The sequence below is a fragment of the Schistocerca gregaria genome, chromosome 1 (assembly GCF_023897955.1).
Source record: "Schistocerca gregaria isolate iqSchGreg1 chromosome 1, iqSchGreg1.2, whole genome shotgun sequence".
Taxonomy (NCBI): domain Eukaryota; kingdom Metazoa; phylum Arthropoda; class Insecta; order Orthoptera; family Acrididae; genus Schistocerca; species Schistocerca gregaria.
In genome coordinates, this window is record NC_064920.1 from 643763657 (window position 1) to 643782667 (window position 19011).

General features: G+C 38.7%; 1 protein-coding gene across 3 annotated transcripts in view; it reads right to left on the reverse strand.

Annotated features, from left to right (window-relative positions):
- LOC126360693 (legumain-like) overlaps positions 1 to 19011 on the reverse strand; it is a 132037-nt gene that overhangs the window by 34979 nt on the left and 78047 nt on the right. For all 3 annotated transcript variants that reach the window (XM_050007733.1, XM_050007731.1, XM_050007732.1), the window contains one exon: positions 5764 to 5882. In XM_050007733.1, coding sequence (XP_049863690.1) covers positions 5764 to 5882 — 119 coding nt within the window. The remainder of the gene's footprint in view (positions 1 to 5763; positions 5883 to 19011) is intronic.

Here is a 19011-nt window from a genome sequence, read left to right on the forward strand (position 1 = left end):
ATCAACAGAGGTGAAAGAAGTGACAAGCGAACATAAAAATTCTAGGACTGACCAGTGGTTGAATCCCTGACTTCAGATCTGTAATCTGGCAATTAACCACTGAGCCGCACTCCTCTGAAGTGAAGGGTAATGAAATGTTTGGGCACATTTAAAAAGTTATGGCCAAGTCTGAAGTGCTTATTTCAGTGAATAATTATGATAAAGCTGTAAAACATGGCAAAAGGGTTCCACAGATTGCACTATGCACATTCTGCAAGTCTAAAATAATTTGACTCATTTTTTTTATCTTACTGACTCTTTAAAGTGGTTAATAAATTTTTCATGCTAATATTTTTCCCATATGTAAGTGGCATGTTTTTTTTTCGTTTTTCTTTTCTTTTTTTTTTTTTTGCATACCTATAAACTTAAAAGTGATAAAACCAGCACATTTTATGAGGAAGACAAAAATGTCATGAAGAAAGAAAGCTTCCCAAAAGAACTAAGTGAAAATGGGAGAAATTTTGTCACTTCAACATTTCTTGATGACCAAGTGCTACTTGGAGCAAAAGTAGTGACTTAAATAAAGTAAAATGTATGGAACATGCAACTGAACTGTCTTGAACTACCTTTTCAATTCTATCGCAATTATTCATTGAACTACAGCACTTTACACTCTGCCAATATTTTTAGATGTTGCCGCAACATTTTATCACTCTTCACTGTGCATTGATTGACTATTCTGCTCATCTGGTAGAATATTTTTTAAATTATATTATGGGCAGACCAGTTCATCACTGAAGGCAATTAAAGATGTGCAACCATGGCAGGCCCTTCTTGTGTGTGTCTGTCACTAAGTGGAATACAGTTTTGCATATTCATGACTACGTGGAATATAGTTTTGCTTCTTCATACAGTGTCTCTTACAACAAATAACAAACCTGTAATTCTCTCTGAACATTTATTGATAATGCTAAATCACACACTGTTTAACAGTAAGTACATACTCTAATGAACGCATCAAACTTTTTAAGTTTTCTGCTGTGTACTACGAATAAAGTAATACTAACACTATTATAGGTTGCTATCCATTTTCTTTTTTTCCAACTGCCTGTGTCTCGTTTAATAAATGGAATTGCTCTTACTGCACAAAAAGTTTTGGTGATGAGGTGGCTGAACAGCCAAGGCATTCCTGAATATTTCCAAGAAACTCTGACTGTAACAAAAGTCTTGAGGCAGCAATGGATGCAGCATGTCTATTAACATCAGTTACTGGTCCAACATCTGCTCAACGTCCCATGTGTTTCTCTTTTCCACTAATAATGACTTAAATAAGCTGTTTTCGGCATTTTTACGCAAAAGTTAGATTGTGCAATATACTTTGCAGCTCATATTACCAAGAATCCTTTGGTAGCTTAAAAATTCTCTTGTCTTGTCTCATTTAATTTACATTGAAATTGAACACACAAAGTTTTACAGTTTCATGATTAAGAGGCAATAGAATCACTTCTGTTCCATCAGAGGGCAACACCAATTAAAAAAAAAAAGGGCCAAACATTCAATACAGTAATGACAAATACTGTTACCAATGCTAGCAGGCATAGACATTACTTTAAAAAATGGAATTCGTGAATGCACACCAAATGTTGATAGAAAGAATCATGCATGCACTAATAGATTGTGTAAGAAAGTGGTTCCATTCTGCAAACTGGCATACACTGAAGTACAAACTGAACTAATTATCACTTAGTTACATATCAGAAACCCTTAACTGCTCTATTTTTGTATTTCACAGTAGGGGCAGTCCATGCAATACTCTTCCTCCTATGACTACAAGAGCAATTTCTGGTCAACATACAAGCACACTAACATGGGTGTTCAACTGCACCTACCAATGGAATGTAGCTGAGGGTTCAATCAACTATGGGTTGATCATTGCCAAGGATACCTAAATGCTCAGGAACCCAAAGGAAATCAATCGAACAAGCAGTGTCACCAAGAACAGCAAGAGTGTCGTGGATGGCAGAGACCAAGGTGTGGTGGCAAGAACAGGCAAAAGCCTGAAGGCCACTCATTGAGTCTGTACAGAACAAATCTTGGATGAGAGAGGACCATTTAATGCAGAAGAGGGCCTGATAGACTGCCATCAATTCCATAGTAAACACCCTGCACGTGACAGACAAGAGATGGTGTTCCATGCCAACATGAGACATGATGGCATATCACACATGATCGGTGGATTTAGAGCCATTGATGTAATAAACAATAGCATCCTGAAACTCCCGTAAGGGCGTTCAGAACAAACAATGGAACACTACTGGAGCAATGAAGGCTTTTGGACCCCATAAGAGATCCATCCGAATCCGGGGCCAAGAAACTAACCGAAGAGGCAGGTCAAAAGAAAAGATGGGGAAGAGGACAAGGACGGAAGATGGAAACCATGGCACAGAGAAGCGAGGCAGAGTCCAAACAGTAAACTCATCCAAGGGCAGGCAGCGAGCAGGTGATTGCCCAAAGCTGCAAAAAGACTGGAATAGGAGTGGTGTGCAGGGGAAGTGCAGATAGTGATGACATAGGAAACCAGGAGTTAGAACAGCTGAATTGAAATGGGAGGGATAACAGCATCACTCAGAAGACTACTGACAGGGCTAGTGTGAAATGCAACAGTTGCTCCAAAAGGAGCAGCATGGGAGGGGCAGTTGATCCATAAACTTGACAACAATAGCCCAGATGAGACAGAAATAATGCCCAGTATAGGCAGAGAATCGTCAAATAATCCCCACCCAAAGATATGTGGCCAAGGAAGCAAAGAACATTGAGTTTACAAAAACAGCGAACCTTTAGGTAATGGATATGGGGCAACCAAGTAAGCTTGTCGTCAAAAACACCACCCAAGAAATGGATCTGGGAGACCATGGTCAAGCATCGAGCATCAAGGTAGAGCTCCAGATTAGGATGGACTGTAGAACATTGACAGAAATGCACCACATTTCAATTAAGGGGTAAGAATTGAAAACTGTGAAAGAGTGTACACATCGAAGCACACTGGATGGCACCTTGGAGCTGTCGTTCCACAGAGGGCACTGAGTGGAAGTTACTCCAAATATGGAAATCATCTACATACAGAGCAGAGGTGACCAATGGTCTGTCAGAAGCCCCAAGTCCACTTCTAGCAATGAGAAAAAGAAGGACGCTTAATAAAGAAGAGTGTTAGAACCCGGACTCTGAACAACCGATGGGACGGGAAATGGGAAAAAAATTGGAATGGACCCCCAAGAGGATGTGATGGTGCAAAGCTGTGTTGTAGGCCTTACAAAGATCGAAGAAGACTGCAATGGGATGACAGTGCTGAGAAAAGGCCTACCGAACTTTGGTGTCCAATCGAAGCAGACGATCAAACGGAGACCATCTCTCCAGAAAGCTACACTGGTAAGGAGATAAAGGGTCCCAAGATTCAACGACCCAATTGAGCTGATGAGCTACCATCCATTCTAGTAACTTACAGGGAACACTGTGGTCAGGCTCACAGGCTGGTAACTATCAAGGGATGACAGATATTTGGTAGGCTTAAGAATAGGCTTAGGAGCAGGAACCACAATTCTCTCTATCTCCTGACAGGGGAAAATGCCTTGCTACCAAACACGGTTAAACACCTGGAGATGATATTGTCATTGTGGAGGACTGAGGTGTTGAAGCATTGATCAGGGCCACGAGCTGAATCGTGGGAAGAAGAGAAGGCCAGAAGAGGCTCCCATTCAGTAGAAGATTCATTGAGGATCTCACCAGACAGGAGTAAAAGGCAACTGACATTAGAACTCACTGCTGCTTTCTTCTTTACTGGCATGTGAGCGAGTTCTCTAGCCTTTAAATCAGGACAAGGGGAGATGTTTTCAAAAAATGTCAAGTGGGACAGACAGACTGGCCCATAATTGAACACTGAGCAATAGATCATTTACAGGCTGCACATCAAGGATCCAAGACAACCTATCTTTCTCTAGATGCTTATCATTTATTTTCCATACTTACATTTGCAGAAATATAAACTGTGTTAAAGAAGGTTTCTTGTAAATATGATAAACTAAAATACATGTTCTACAAATACAGTACAAAAACTTTAGTAAAATTTTAAAATAAAAGATAAATCTGTAAAATTGTTATCTCTACTGCCGCTTTATTTCTCAAGAGAAATATTTAACTGGTCCTTATGCCACATTCTGGATCATCAAATTATAAACAAAAATGGGTAATTTATTGGAAAATGCCTTGCATGCCACTAAATACCGAATATAACCAGACACTTCCATACAAAATGCCAACGTGTTTTTAAAACATGGATAGTTCCAGCAGCAAACAAAACTGCTCCACAATGGTAGCGTGACACATGTAAGCTTATCACTTAGCCTAGCTTGAACAGCACCTTAAGGTTGAGACACATACAGTATGTCCCAACTAGAGCTGGCTTCATGTTGGAAGTGTAAAGATACAAGTGGAGATGAAATCTCATTTAAACACAACAATCAGCATCGGAAACAAGGAAGCCACCTATGAAACAATGTCTAGAATATTGCATTCAATGTAAGCAAAATATAAACTGTGAAAAAACTAAGGAGCAAGTAAGAATCATTCGAATGCCTACTACAGAAGACTGAAATACACTGCACTGATAAACCTTCACTAATACCCATCCTCCCCCGCCCCCCTTCCACACACTGCTCAGTCCACCTGCCAGAAGCACTTCTGAATACTAGGGAAGTTTTTATTCTTTGTTGTGTGGCTGTCAATAACTTAATGTCCTGGCTATTCAATGAGGGGTCTTCTTTTATCCTAACTTATTTACATTTTCAGAACTGCCTTTACTGTAAAGATATTAGTAACCTCCTTTTACCCACACAAGTGCCAGCTAGAGGCATGTGACAAAGACCAACATTATTTCTCAGTTTCATTTGTAATTATGGCCTTGTGTGGTTCAGAGTATTAAGCACTGACCACTGAAGCATATTTAAAAATAATGAGTCTCTCATCACAATACATTAACTGTTTCGTCATTCTTTCAAATTGAAACGTCATGACAGTCCCAAACCATCAGGTGATTGTATGGTGGATAACCATCAGGTGATTGTATGGTGGACAGAACTATTCTGGATTACCGCATCCCATGCAAAGAAGAAAAGTCGAGGGCAAAAGAGGTCACAGCAAACTGCAGAGCGAGTGGAGGAGACACATCAAGCACTCATCTGCAATCCTCATTGTTCTGCAGCCAGACATACCTTGGCACTAACAATGACAAATCATTCCCTGCAGTACAAGATCTTTAATTACCTGCATGTCCACCCATACAAAATGCAGGTCGTATAGAAACTAAACGAACAGGATAAAGTTACCCGACAAATCTTCACCTTACACTTCCTGATTTTTTTTCTTGTGGAGATAATTGAAGAGTCAAGTGATTGCCACACATCCTCATACTGTGGCTGAAACCAAGGATAGGAAACATATAGTTGTATACGGGATCTCACTGAACATGCTGAATCAGCTGATAGAAAGTTTCAACCACCACCTTTAGGGTGCACACAAAGTGATGGCAACAATTTTATGGTGTAATATTAAAAACCAAATAAAGGGCATATGATGTACACTGTGGCATATATTTTTCTTTGTTTTCAATGTGTGTTTCAATAAATATGTAATTTTTCCAACTTCTGTCATTTTTTATATCCTTCTATTCAGTCTGCCAGACTGTAGTAAGACAATGTAGCTACAAACTGTGTTTGAAACATAATAAATTACCTGTTCAACATCATGCATCCAATTAACACTGAAGACGTCACCAAGAAATGTATTCAGTGGTCCATACATGCACCATGCATAGGATGATTCGTGAGGGTCAGCAGCAGTAACCACAAAAACTGGAATGCAGGCAAAAGAAGCACCGTCAGCATCTTTATAGCAATCTTTTTTTAACTGTATATTGACAATGCATTGTGGGATAAGACAGCACTTTCAGGATATCAAAACAATAGCACATGCTACAAGGAAACTATTTTATCCCAGGTACAGTTGTTTATGAGCTCTGGTAAACACTTTCTCACATGCTTCACAGTGATTATCTGCTGTCTGTCTAATTTAAAAATAAAAACAGCAAACATAGAAGATGCACAAAAACAGTAGTTGTCACTCAAAAATCTCATGTAAAAAATAAAAAAGCCTTATCAAATACATGAAAAGCTCCTTATCATAGATGGATAACTCCAACTTCATTTTTTTCACTTTTTTATGGGGCCAAAAACTAACATACAGATCTCTGTATGGTGTAGAACATTGAATATTTTTAGGTGATTCTTATGATCCCTTGAAAGTAAAGTCCAGTACAGTTTTCAATATGAAGTAACAAGGCTGAAATTTGTGAATAAATTTGGAAGCTGTCCAGTATTCACCCCCTTGTGAGTATTTGTGCATAATTGAAATTGAAGGCAGGCATTTTTAACAGACATGGGAAATTGCCCCGTAGAAGAAGGTGTAATTAGATGAATGATGAACACCAACAGTTCAGTATTAATCACTACACCACGAAGCTACTCAGCTTCTTCTGCAACAATATAATTAAATTTTCCTTGAGTTATATGAGGCCCCCACTTTATCTATAATAATGATGAAAGCTAGAAAAATTAATTAAAATTTGGGCCATGGCTGGACTTGAACTCAAGTCTCCTTGCATACTAAGCAGATGTGCTAGCCATTACACCACCATAGCAGCATAGGTAACACAGCTGCGTAGACTACCGTAATTCAATGCCCCCCCCCCTCCCCCAATCTAAAATGCACTTCAATTAAAATGTTCAACTTATTTTCCCCTTCTTAAATTGTCACTATTGCCGAGGCTCTCTGGTATAGGAATAGCACCCCATAATGTCCAAATTTCAATACCACAAAGGCTTGGCAACTGCAACGATTTAAGAAGGGGAAAATAAGCTGATGATGTGAACTGAAGTCTGTGCTGAGGATAGCATTTAACTACACCTATACTGCTACAGTGGTGTAATGACTAGCACACCTGCCACATAAGCAAGGAAACTTGGGTTCAAATCTTGGCCACGGCACAAATTTTAATTCATATCTTTAGCTTCCATCATTATCATTGACATGTGTAATTTTGAAATCAGTATGCCTGACACTGTACTATAAAAACTAATTTTAATGGCTATTTTTATAATAATAAAAATGAACCAGTTCAAAACTCCCAATTGCGCAAAGCAGAAAAACAGTGAGATAATACTTTCTTAATCTTCTTGTATTATGTAATCTTTACTCAAAATTTACTCAGGTTTGCAAAAAACTAATATTCTTGTGATGCTGATGGGCTACTTAATATTGTCAATCAAAATTTCTTCACAAACTGAACTTCACAAATGCTCATATTAACCACTTTCACTATGGACAACACTTTCCACTTCATTCTGAACCTGTGCTGAATTCAAGGTGCAGAAATGACAGACTTCTTAGTTACAGGAAAGAGAGATCCTCCAGTGATGTAATTCAGATTTCCTTTGACAAGAATATATTTTCTAATTTTTGATCATGTTCGAATCAACCTTTTACACTTTTACAGCTGATAATATAATTTTTGAGTTTATTTTAGTAATGCTTTTGCCTTTTCTCTCCAGTTAGAGGCAATCCAGTCTCTCCCCATCAACTTCAGTGTATGTTGTGTGGGGCTCCTGCAAGCATGCAGAAGTACTGCATCACAATGTGGCATGGGCTCAACTAATGTCCGAAGTGGTGCTGGAGGGAAGTGACACCATGAATCCTGCAGGGCTGTTTTTATATCCGTAAGAGTACGAGGGGGTGGAGATCTCTTCTGAACATCAAGTTGCAGGGCATCCCAGATATGCTCAATAATGTTTATATCTTGGGAGTTTGGTGGCCAGCGGAAGTTTTTAAACTCAGAAGAGTGTTCCTAGAGCAACTCTGCAGCAATTCTTGTCGTGTGGGTTGTCGCATTGACCTGCTGCCCAAGTCGGTGGGAATGCACAACGCAATGAAAGGATGAAGGTGATCAAACAGGATGCTTACATGCGTGTCGCCTGTCGGAGTTGTATCTAGACGTATAAGGGGTCCCATATTGCCCCAACTGCACACACCCCACACCACCAGAGCCTCCACCAGCTTGAACAGTCCCCTGCTGACATGCAGGGTCATTGGATTCGTAAGGTTATCTCCGTACTTGTACATGTCCATCAGCTTGGTAATATTTGAAACGAGTCTTGTCCGACAAGACGACATGTTTCCAGTCATCAACAGTCCAATGTCGGTGTTGACAAGCAAGGCGTAAAGCTTTATGTCATGCATTCATCAAGGGTACATGAGTGGGCCTTCAGCTCTGAAAGCTCATATAGATAATGTTTCGTCGAATGGTTCACATGCTGATACTTGTTGATGACCCAGCATTGAAATCTGCAGCAATCTGAGAAAATGGTTGTACTTCTGTCACGTTGAACAATTCTCTTCAGTTGTCATTCATCCCGTTCTTGCAGGACCTTTTTCCAGCTACAGCAATGTTGGAGATTTGATGTTTTACCAGATTCCTGATATTCATGGTACATACATGAAATGGTCTTACAGGGAAATCCCCACTTCATATCTGCCTCAGACACACTGTGTCCCATTGGTCATGCGCCAACTGTAACACCACATTCAGACTCACTCAAATCTTGACAACCTGCCACTGCAGCAGCAGTAATGAATCTAACAACTGCACCAGACACTTGTTGTCCTATACTGGCATTGCTGATGGCAGCGCCGTATTCTGTCTGTTTACATATCTCTGTATTTGAATGCACCTGTCTATAAGTTTCTTAAGCACTTCAGTGTATTAACAACAGCAAAACATTAGGAGATGTCCCGAATGAATTTTTCCAAGTAGATTCACATTATGCACACAAAGCTTTGTTGACTTTTACTCTTATGTACAACAGTAGCATCAGTACCCACAATACCGGCGTACTGATTCGCTATAAAAGATGTTCAAAAATTTAGTGCCCAAAATAACAGCGATGATGACAGAGAGAAAAAGAAATATATTTCATAAAGGAACCATGTGTCGGAAATGCATACTGTTGGAGTTCTGAGTATGCAGGAGGTTACTGTAAGTGATAAATAACAAAACAGTTTTAAATGTTTTTCACTGCTTTATTGTTCCGATCACTATTACATTATAATACATGTTCAAAACGAGCACCATTGAGCTCAGCGCAGAGCCAATATTGACACAGCAGTGAGTTGTGTATTCGCTGTAAGATGCATTGTGTGTTCTGTACTTGTGTGGCTGCTGCACAAATTCTTGCAACCAATTAGGCCTCCGAGTCAACAGGGGTATAATACACATCAGCCTCCATGCAGGCCCAAAGAAATAAGTCTAAATGGGGTGAGGTCCTGGCATCTTGCAGGTCAATGTACAGGTCCTCCCTGGCTGAGCCACAAACTGCCAGAATTACTGGTTATTACTGCTTGAACTGGTTTTGCAATGTGCTCTGAGGTCTCATCACACTGAAACCACATCACCGTCCAGGTATCTAGTGGTACCCCCTCCAATAATGTCAGTAGGTGTATTTCCAAGAACACACTGTACTATACTGGCCACCAGAGTCGAGCAAGCAACATGTAAGGCCCAAGTAAGTAGTTGCCTATTATACCAGCCCCCATGTTTACTGTAAAATGTTTCTTCTGACATTGCACAACTTAAACACATGGGTTTTCATATGACCATACATGTGAATTTTGACTATTGTAAATGCCTGCCTGAGGAAATTGAGCCTCATCTGTAAACATAATTGTCCTGCAGGCACTAGTGCTACCCATTGTTTACTGTCTCAATGTCCAAGAGCATGATATCACAACATGCTACAAATCTCAAACCAACATCTTGTGTAATAACATTAGACACAATGAGTTTTATCTGCTTCACTTATGCATTACCTACATATGCTCAGTGCTAATGCAATATAAATTTCCAGCTTATAGTTGCTTTACAAAATATATTTGTTTTGTCTCTTGTATCAACCCTGTCAGTCTGGGCACTGTGTTTTTGAACATTCTGTTTAGTGTCGTTATTTTGAGTTGATAACCAAATTCTCTCTCTCTCTCTCTCTCTCTCTCTCTCTCTCTCTCTCTCATGGCACTTACGTTTTCCCGAATTTTACCAGCATTCCCACTGGCACTGCTTTTAATAGAGACAATGTTTTTTATTACCCGTGTTTGTCCAAGAGAATATGAGATTTATCCTTCAGGGCTGTGGATTTATGTTTCCGGACTGTGGTTTGAATGCATAATACACAGAGGATATACTTTTGAAATTGCTGCTTCTTTTTTGTTCTCTTTTCTCTTTGGGCAGCCCTGTCAACCTGATCAGTCTATTACACAGCCTGGCACTGTCTTTCACAAGTCAGGGAGTGCTGGAAGAGAGTAATATCTTCTGGCTCAGATGGCTATATCTTCCAACTCCCTCTTGCCAGAGCTACACTGAAAGCTGTAATTATCTGTGAGGGGAACAGGATCATACAATCAGCAACACAGCTCAAAGAGTGAAAGCAGCAGCCTTTTCTGCTGAACTTGGTACAAACAAAAGCTTCATTTTGAAGGAATACGTCACCTTCTCCAGTGGCCATTAACTGACAGAAATCAATGAGACTTGTACTGTAACTGTAGTGCTACCACCAAGAAAAGTCAGGACAAATTTTAACAGCTTCATGCCAAAGGCAACCAGGAGCCACCATATTATCCTTCCCTAGTAAACGCAGATCTCTACAGAAAATCCGCGAGATGTATTGATGGCTTCCTCCTAGATAAAATATCCACTCCACTCATTTGATCTACAGGAGGGTAGCACATGAAGGAAGAATAGCATTGAACATCCTGTTGACACCGAGGTCATTAGGGGCAGAACACAAGCTCGGGTTAAGGAAGGATGGGGAAGGAAATAAGCTGTGCCCTTTCATAGGAACCATTACGGCATCTGCCTTAAGCAGTTTAGGGAAATCACAGAAAAAAGTATCGTCCCAGATGAGCTGTCAGAGTGCAAGAATGTTAATTAGGATGGGCATGCAGAATGCTAAGATGTTAAAAGAATGTAGAAAAATAGACAATTGGAAGGTAAAAATGGAAAGGAAATAGTCAGCTATTTCAGGAATTTGTGAGATATGATAGCTAGTAGAGCAAGTTCTCTGGAGGTAGTGGAATGGCAGGAGTAAGAATAATAATAGACAGGGAAACTGTCAACAAAGAAAATTGTCTGAAGCAAACAGAATAAATACTGATGGTGGAATTGAATGGATAGTTAGCAAACATTATTAACTTACAAGCAACACATGCAAATGATAGCGACACTGAGAAAGTACGTGATAATATTAACGAGCTAGTAAAATATGTCGAAGGAGATGAGAATTTAACTATAATCGGAGACTGGTAAGCAGTCACCTGTGAAGGCAGGAACAGACATTAGTGGTACAGTTTGATCGCAGCAGACCAAGATACACTGCATCACAGTCACTGCAAGTACATTTTCCGAAAACTTGCTGAGATGGAGGTGTACCTGCAATACAACAAGTAGAAGAGAAAGTGTGCTGACTCCCAACATGTTAATACAGGTAACACAGAACACATGATGTGCCTGCAAACTATGAGCTGCACTGTCGGTTGAGACCTAAGGTGACGTGGTTCTGCCATATCAGGAGGTATGTGTTGGTAGTGTTTGCACTTATGTTGCGATTTTGTTTACAGTGTTGTGAGTGAATGTTGCTTAGATGAAGGCTTTAGTGATAAAGTGGCATTAAGCGTTATAGGTACTTCCTAGTATTTAAAGAAGAGGAAGAAGAAGAAGAAGAAGAAGAAGAAGAAGAAGAAGAAAACTGGCCTATGTGTTTTATTCCAGCATGCAGATCTGTCTACACAGAAAGTAAGAGTAAACTTTTTTTTTTGTACCTCCAAAAAATGAAGTAGAGTTTTCCAAATGGGAGAGAGCAATACCTTGGAAAGACAGTGATCTGACAATTGTTTTTTGTGAGATTCTCATTTTGGTGGCAAACTTTTCATAAAAGTAGACTCGTTTGTCATCTTTAGTGAACAAGTTAAAATTCCAAGACAAATGTAGTCTCTAAAACCGGAAGTGGTTCCTCATTTATTTTCCAATTCACTGAGATATTTATTGACAGTATTACACATCCAAAAATCACCGGTGAAACACCACAGGAGAGAAGCCGCTGCAAAGGAAATGTTGAATGAGAAGTTATGATGTCTCTCTATATTTCTTCTGTCAAGGAAAATTTACACGGCAGAAAGGTACCAGATGCAGCAGTATTTTCATTAAATAGAACATTAAAGTGTAAGAAACTGGAAGTTGTGCAGTTAAGTAATAAATTCCGAACACTGAATGTTGAAATATATTTTCTGTGAAAGCAGCTTTCAGGCGAATACGACGCTTCAATCAAATCTGGATCATTCTAAACTCAGCAAGAAACAGAAAAACATTGTAGACACAACGATAATGAAATGCCAATCAAGAAACAACACATGAATGTGACATGATAACAAGTTTCTTCTGGACAATGTGCTCTTAAAAATTGTTTGAAGCATGGTTTGTTGCCACTTCCTTCTGAAACACATCTATGAAACATAGTAAAGGATCTCAAATGCTCGTACAGAATCAATACACAGGCCGTGGAAGCAATTAAGAATTATTTTCGAGAAAAACGAAATCAAAACAGACACTTAGGTGTGCTGGTTTTTGATGAAGTTAAGCTCCAAGAAGAAGTGCATTTCAATTCCACTTCATTCGAAGTTGATAGTTTTGTCAATTTAGGGAACTACACTCCAGAAGACTATAAGAATAAACTTGAAAATCATGCTCTGGTGTTTTTGTTAGATCCTCTACTGCATAACTGGATCTAACTTGCAGCTGTGTAAGCATTGGCAAATCCAGATGACTTCGTCTCGCAGATACTGATTCAACTAATTATTCAGCTAGAGCAAGCTGGAACAAGAATTACTGTTCTTATGGCAGTCAACTGAATAAAAAGGTCTGGCAAGGTCTAGGAATTAGTGGCATAAAAAATAAAGTTATTTGCTCTGTATCAAATCCAGTTGACAAAACAAAAAGAATTTGGGATTTTCAGACACTATTCATTTAATAAAATGTGATAGGAATAATATTTGTGCTAAAGCAGAAGCACTTTTCAATGATGATATTGACTGTAATTTATATCAAAGAGTTTATGAACAAGATAATTAATTAAAAGTTTGCTACACGTTAACTTCCACCCACTTGGATCCGTCGTCATTTCAATGAATGAACATAAGATTAGCTCTGTAGTTAGTCAGTAGCCAATGGAATAAAATTCTTCAGGGAAACTGAAGCGGAAGGATTGAAAGGCAGTGAATGAACGGTATCATTCACGAGATGTATGACCAATTTAGTGGACACACTTAACTTCTCATTTCCTAAGGATGCTTTATACAAACCAGTAGAGGCTCACAAAACATAAATGAAACAGAATAGCATTCTTCACTAAATGACATGCTGGTCCTTCATGGGCATTAAACAAATCTGAAAGGAGCTGAAGTCTTCAAAAACTTTGTAGACTGCCTGGAAATTGTCTGAACTTGCAGACAACTGATGTCCACATACTTTTCATTTTTTTAGACAAATTTCTTGAATGAATCAGTTTGTGCGCTACAACTGCCTTGGTAACATACACTTCCGTGAGTCACAGAGCAGTTGACTTCTTACAGCAGAACCAATGAACTAGGAGAGTTAACACACTTTCTCTTCTACTTGCTATGCCTGCAGTATGCCAGGGAATCAAAGAAGATATCTACTAGATTATATTTCGTAAAACAAGCTTTAAGAATCTAGTTCAGGACAGCAGGTTATTCAGACATTGGCATTATATTAGTCACAATTTAGTACTAATGAAATACCTGTCGAAACTAGAGAAGTTCAAGAGGAAGCAGCTGAAATGTTCAAACATATACAAGTTGAAGGAACTAAACTGTAATCTAATACAGCACAGTGCATGATTGTTTGTACTGTTGTTTGTAATGGACATCCACAAGTTTAACTGCTCGTATGTAGACAATTGACTACTGTATGGCTTGACACAGCCTTTCCAGTTTCCTCCAGCTGCTTGTGACATCTGCAGAAGATCAATACGAGGCATATTTTTTCATATTTTGTGTCTCATGACATCCGGTGAATGAATGATGTCATTTTGTAATTGCGTAGGCTTCCACGGCCAGAGTCAGTTGACATAAAAGTTTTCTGGGTATGGTACCATGTCACTGTATAAAACAACTGCTGGAGAAAACCAATATTTCGGCCACGATTACAGCGGCCTTCTTCTGGGTCCACTGGCGTGTTCTAGTTATGCAGTGCCCCTTATATTTTGTTATTACTGTTTACTGCACGTGCCACTACATCTTAATTTGAAAAAGATAGTTTATCTCATTGGTCTCTTAAGGAAGAAGGAGAGGGAACTTTATTTTCATGGGTTACTGTGGTAGAGGGAGAGTGTAACCTCTGTTGGTTTTCTACAGCAGTAGTTTTATACAATATGACATGGTACCATATCCAGGAAACTTACATTGATGTCATTTTGGTGTATGTATAAACCAAATTTACATATTATAAAGTGAGATTTTTCCCCAAATTTGTCATTCGAAAAATAAAAGGTCATCTTGTATTCGCAGACTTAACTACTGTTGCTGAAGTTAACATTTTCACACTGTTCAATAGAGTATACAGGAGTCTTCTTAAATTTTTAAAGAAGCATTGGCTATTGAGATCATGTGCGGATTTACTTTAAAGAATTCGGAAAGACAGGAATGGGCAAACGATACTCGTGTTTGAACACATTCTCAATTTACCAATATGCAAAAGCACTTGATATAGTAGCCACATTGCTTGAAAAATCACGTGACATCTGACTTGCATGGAACTACAGGGTGTATACGCGGACAAGGAAAAAAAATTCCCAGATTTTTCCCAGATTTCCTGGTTAAAAATACACTTTCTCCCAGGTGAAAACATACTTTTTCCCTGTTAACTGACACTATACTTTCTCTCGGAACAGTATAACTTATCATACCTTTAAATGGTTATGGTTTTATACATGGGTGTAGAATTTCCCGGCACTTTAGAAAACGAAACTTAGGGGGAAAAAAAGACATGTTTTGGAAATATCTTAGATGTGCAACACGTACGCTGCACATTTTCTTATTACAAAAGTATAAATTCAAATTCCACCAAACACCGCATATTATTTTATGAAGCATTGAAATCGAGATTGTGATCTGCTTTTTTAAGCCAGTCATAGCTCACACTATGTGATCCCGTCAGCCGATGACAGTGGATATTCAGAGCTTAGGACACGTGATGTAGTCAGCCAATAGCAACATCACTGTTAAGTAGTGTGAACACACAAACAGGAAGTGTTAATGGTTTAAATTAATATACACAGAGTTACTACAAGAAAAGCAAACCTTTCACATATAATATTGGTTTCTAATGTTAATACATTGCAAAAAATGCTAAGCTTTCACATATAATGTTGGTCTTTCATGCGTGTATTACACTTTAAGATACATCACATAATGTGCCAGTAAAATTTCAATAATGACATAAATGTCTGATCTTCTGGGCTCGAAATTCATATAAATGGCTAGTCATCAAAGAGTTGATTTTTAAATCAGTGTCAAACGATCTCTGATTTACGAAATTCATCGAACATTCTCGCTCATAGTTCAACTTGCGTAAAAGGAAACTTACATTGAAAGTAACGCTTTTCAAACCATCATCTGCAATATTTTCCTGTGACCTGTTAGAAACAGGTTCGTTTTCAGCAGTTGCCAGAGTGTGTCAGGTAACAGGTGCCACCACGCTTGCCCAGCTACGATGACGAAGTAGGCCCGTATGTTCGTATGTGTTAATATGTAAAAGATCTTACAATATATCATAAAAGAAACAAGACATCAGAGGGTACTCCAAGAGCATCGGAATTTCGTGACCCATACTGCCCCTCAAACTGATATTAAGCTTTTCATTGAGGTTTTCGGGATGTGAAAGTTTCTTGGAGTGCCAGTACTGTATTATGTTTGGTTCTGTATTATGGCATTTATGAAAACGTGCACTTGAAATGCAGTGAACAGTTGAAACTAGCCAATGGTGTGAATTAAACACTTCATTTCAAATATATTGACTGCCTCAGCAGAAAAGATTAATAAAAGAAAATTTCTTTCAAATCAACAAAAGTAACTTCACTGCTGTGCAAAGGAATTAATGCTTGACTGTCAGAAAGATGGAAATAAAATAAAATCTGAAACTAATAACATATTTTAGCCTTCCATAATTATGTGAATGTATTTTGATTCACTTGATAGCTCCCGGCCACAGGAAACCCTTTTGTTTTCATTTGACGTGAGAGCCGTAAACAAAGAGGAAACAGAGAAACCACTAAATGTAAAAATGGGTCACGTGGAGACTACCCACTTGCCCACTGTAAGTCAGACTGCTCTGCACTTCAGCCCCGGATCTATGATATTTCCGAACCGGAGCAAGACTGGGTAGTGCCCCCCCTCCCCTACGCCATTTCTCGAGCATTTGAGATAGGATGACAAAATTTTTAAAAAATCTAATTTTCAAAAATACGTTCATTATGTAGCGCACATCTTTCTGAAAAGTCTGATGCATAAAACATATATGGTCGAGGAAATGTAAGACATTATTTGGTCTTAAGTGTGACAAAGTGCAGTGCCACGCCTCTTCACTCAGCATTCTTCTATCACACGTCACTGTATTTCGCTTTGTAGAATTGAAACGTGTATATTTTGTAATGGATGCCATCAAACTATATTCAGGACAGAGGAAATTAAAATGTCCTGTGGTGCCTCTCCTGCTCCCAGTCGGCCGGTTTGACACCCTGCCCCTCTTTCTTTAAAAAAAAAAAAAAAAAGAACTATTCAGAAAAGTTGCACTCTTTATTCCCTATTTGCTAACAACTTGCTGCTTTGTGTGACAAAATTAAATATAGGATACATAAAACCATGAAAGACAAGCAAGACAGCACAAATTTCCTCAATCCTTAGCTCCTAGAATTCTTTTTTCTTGATTCTTGCTACAGCTTTACATAGGGTGCTTTTGTTTCTGCGAAAGAATCTATTACTTCATCAAAGTTCGTTAAATATTTTGCTACATGAAAACTCGAAATGTCATTGTCCAATACTGAAAAAGCTGTTAATACAAATAGGACCCAAGATTGGTGTGGCTTGTCAATCTGATTACGTCTTTTTGTCACTGTCCGCTGTATAAAACAAAACAGGCCTTTCTAATACTGCATCTATTGTAACAAACACCAAATAAACGAGACTGTTTTGGCACAAATTTTTATAACACGGCAGAATATAATTCACAAAGTACCAATATCAAATGCCTATTAGGCCTACTGCAAGCAAAAAGCATGACGTTAGGAAATAGTTTCACAATTCATTCATACGCTCCAGTTTCTCAAGCATGAGATCGAAAAGTAGCAGTACGAAATTATTATACAAATTTGGAATCATCATATTCTTCCATAATTTGTGTGATGTTCCCATTTCTTCTCCTTCCTCCTTCTAACAAACAGTCTTTCATCACTAATTCTGTAACTATTCCTGTCAATGTCAAAGCTTATTCACCGGTTAACTTCACTAACTGCCACAATCCTTGGTTTAGTTATCCTGCGATTATTCTCTGGTTAGGCGTTGTTACATATTCGTTCAACGCGTGTTCCGCACTACTTCAGAATAGAACACAAAGTGGCTGCTAGTTGGGGACTGCACAACTGGCCCTTATTAGTCAGCGAGCTAGTCAAAAATTTTCTGTCAAAATTTCATTTTCTTGGATACCCCGAGAAGATAATACGTAATCTTTCTTATCTCTTATTCCTGTTAGTCATTTATTTTTACTCTGGTAGTCTGACTCTATGGATTTCTCTAGTAATTACAACAACGCTTATCATTTGCAAACCCAATCAACCACATAAAGAGAGAGCGCTTGGCATTCATGTTTGGCTTTATTCCGCTCAGCTCATACAGCCCCTTTTGTCTGCAGGAAAGTTTGTTTCTAGATTCCCTTGACAGAGACAGCACGTACTCTATGAACGCATTCACAAATCAACAAATGATTCATTAAGAAATCAACTTATGATTCATTAAGAAATCAACTTATGATTCATTAAGAAATCAACTTAGAATGTGTTCAGAAATCGACAGGGATGCGTTTCAAAGTCATATGAATAATCGATAGACCAAATGCGGTGGATGGTAGGCGCTTTGCAAAACATTTTTCCCGGTAGCATCTAGCTGCTTGCTGTGACTGCTTTCACAACCAACAGCCACAATTCTGAAGCCAGAAGTTGTAGAAGGTACTACTCAAATGTGCATGCGTATGATCCCGCTCATAAGTGTTGAAACAAATCTAATGTAAACATGCACGTCATGCACATCGGAGGCTATTTGTTGTTACGAAGCATTGCATCGTCTTCCTAAAGCCTTGACACATTTTGCTGTTGGCAGACACTTGTATGAGCACTGCTTTTTTGTTGTAGATGGCGCATTTCCTTTGCAATTTCAGTTTTATTTTCATTTTTTCTCTCGTTCATGTTTTATTGCTGCATTATTATTCTACAGTAGCAGGATACAGTAATATCCTTTGTTAGAGTATCGGTTCTTACCAGTCAAAATTACAGACATTTATCTGAAAACAAAAACAATGAAAAATTCCCAGATTTTTCCCGGATCTCCCAGGCCGTATACACCCTGCACTAATGACAGGGATGTGCAGGAGGCCATGAACTAGCCACTACAACAATTTATTTCTCTGTTTAAAATGTGCCTATTTTGTGAACAGGGAAGGAAACAGTACAGCATCATCTTATAGTACAAACTCTTATTGTATTTGAATAGGTCTGTAATAAGAATTCTCGTACATGTATGGGTATCACGTACAAACTT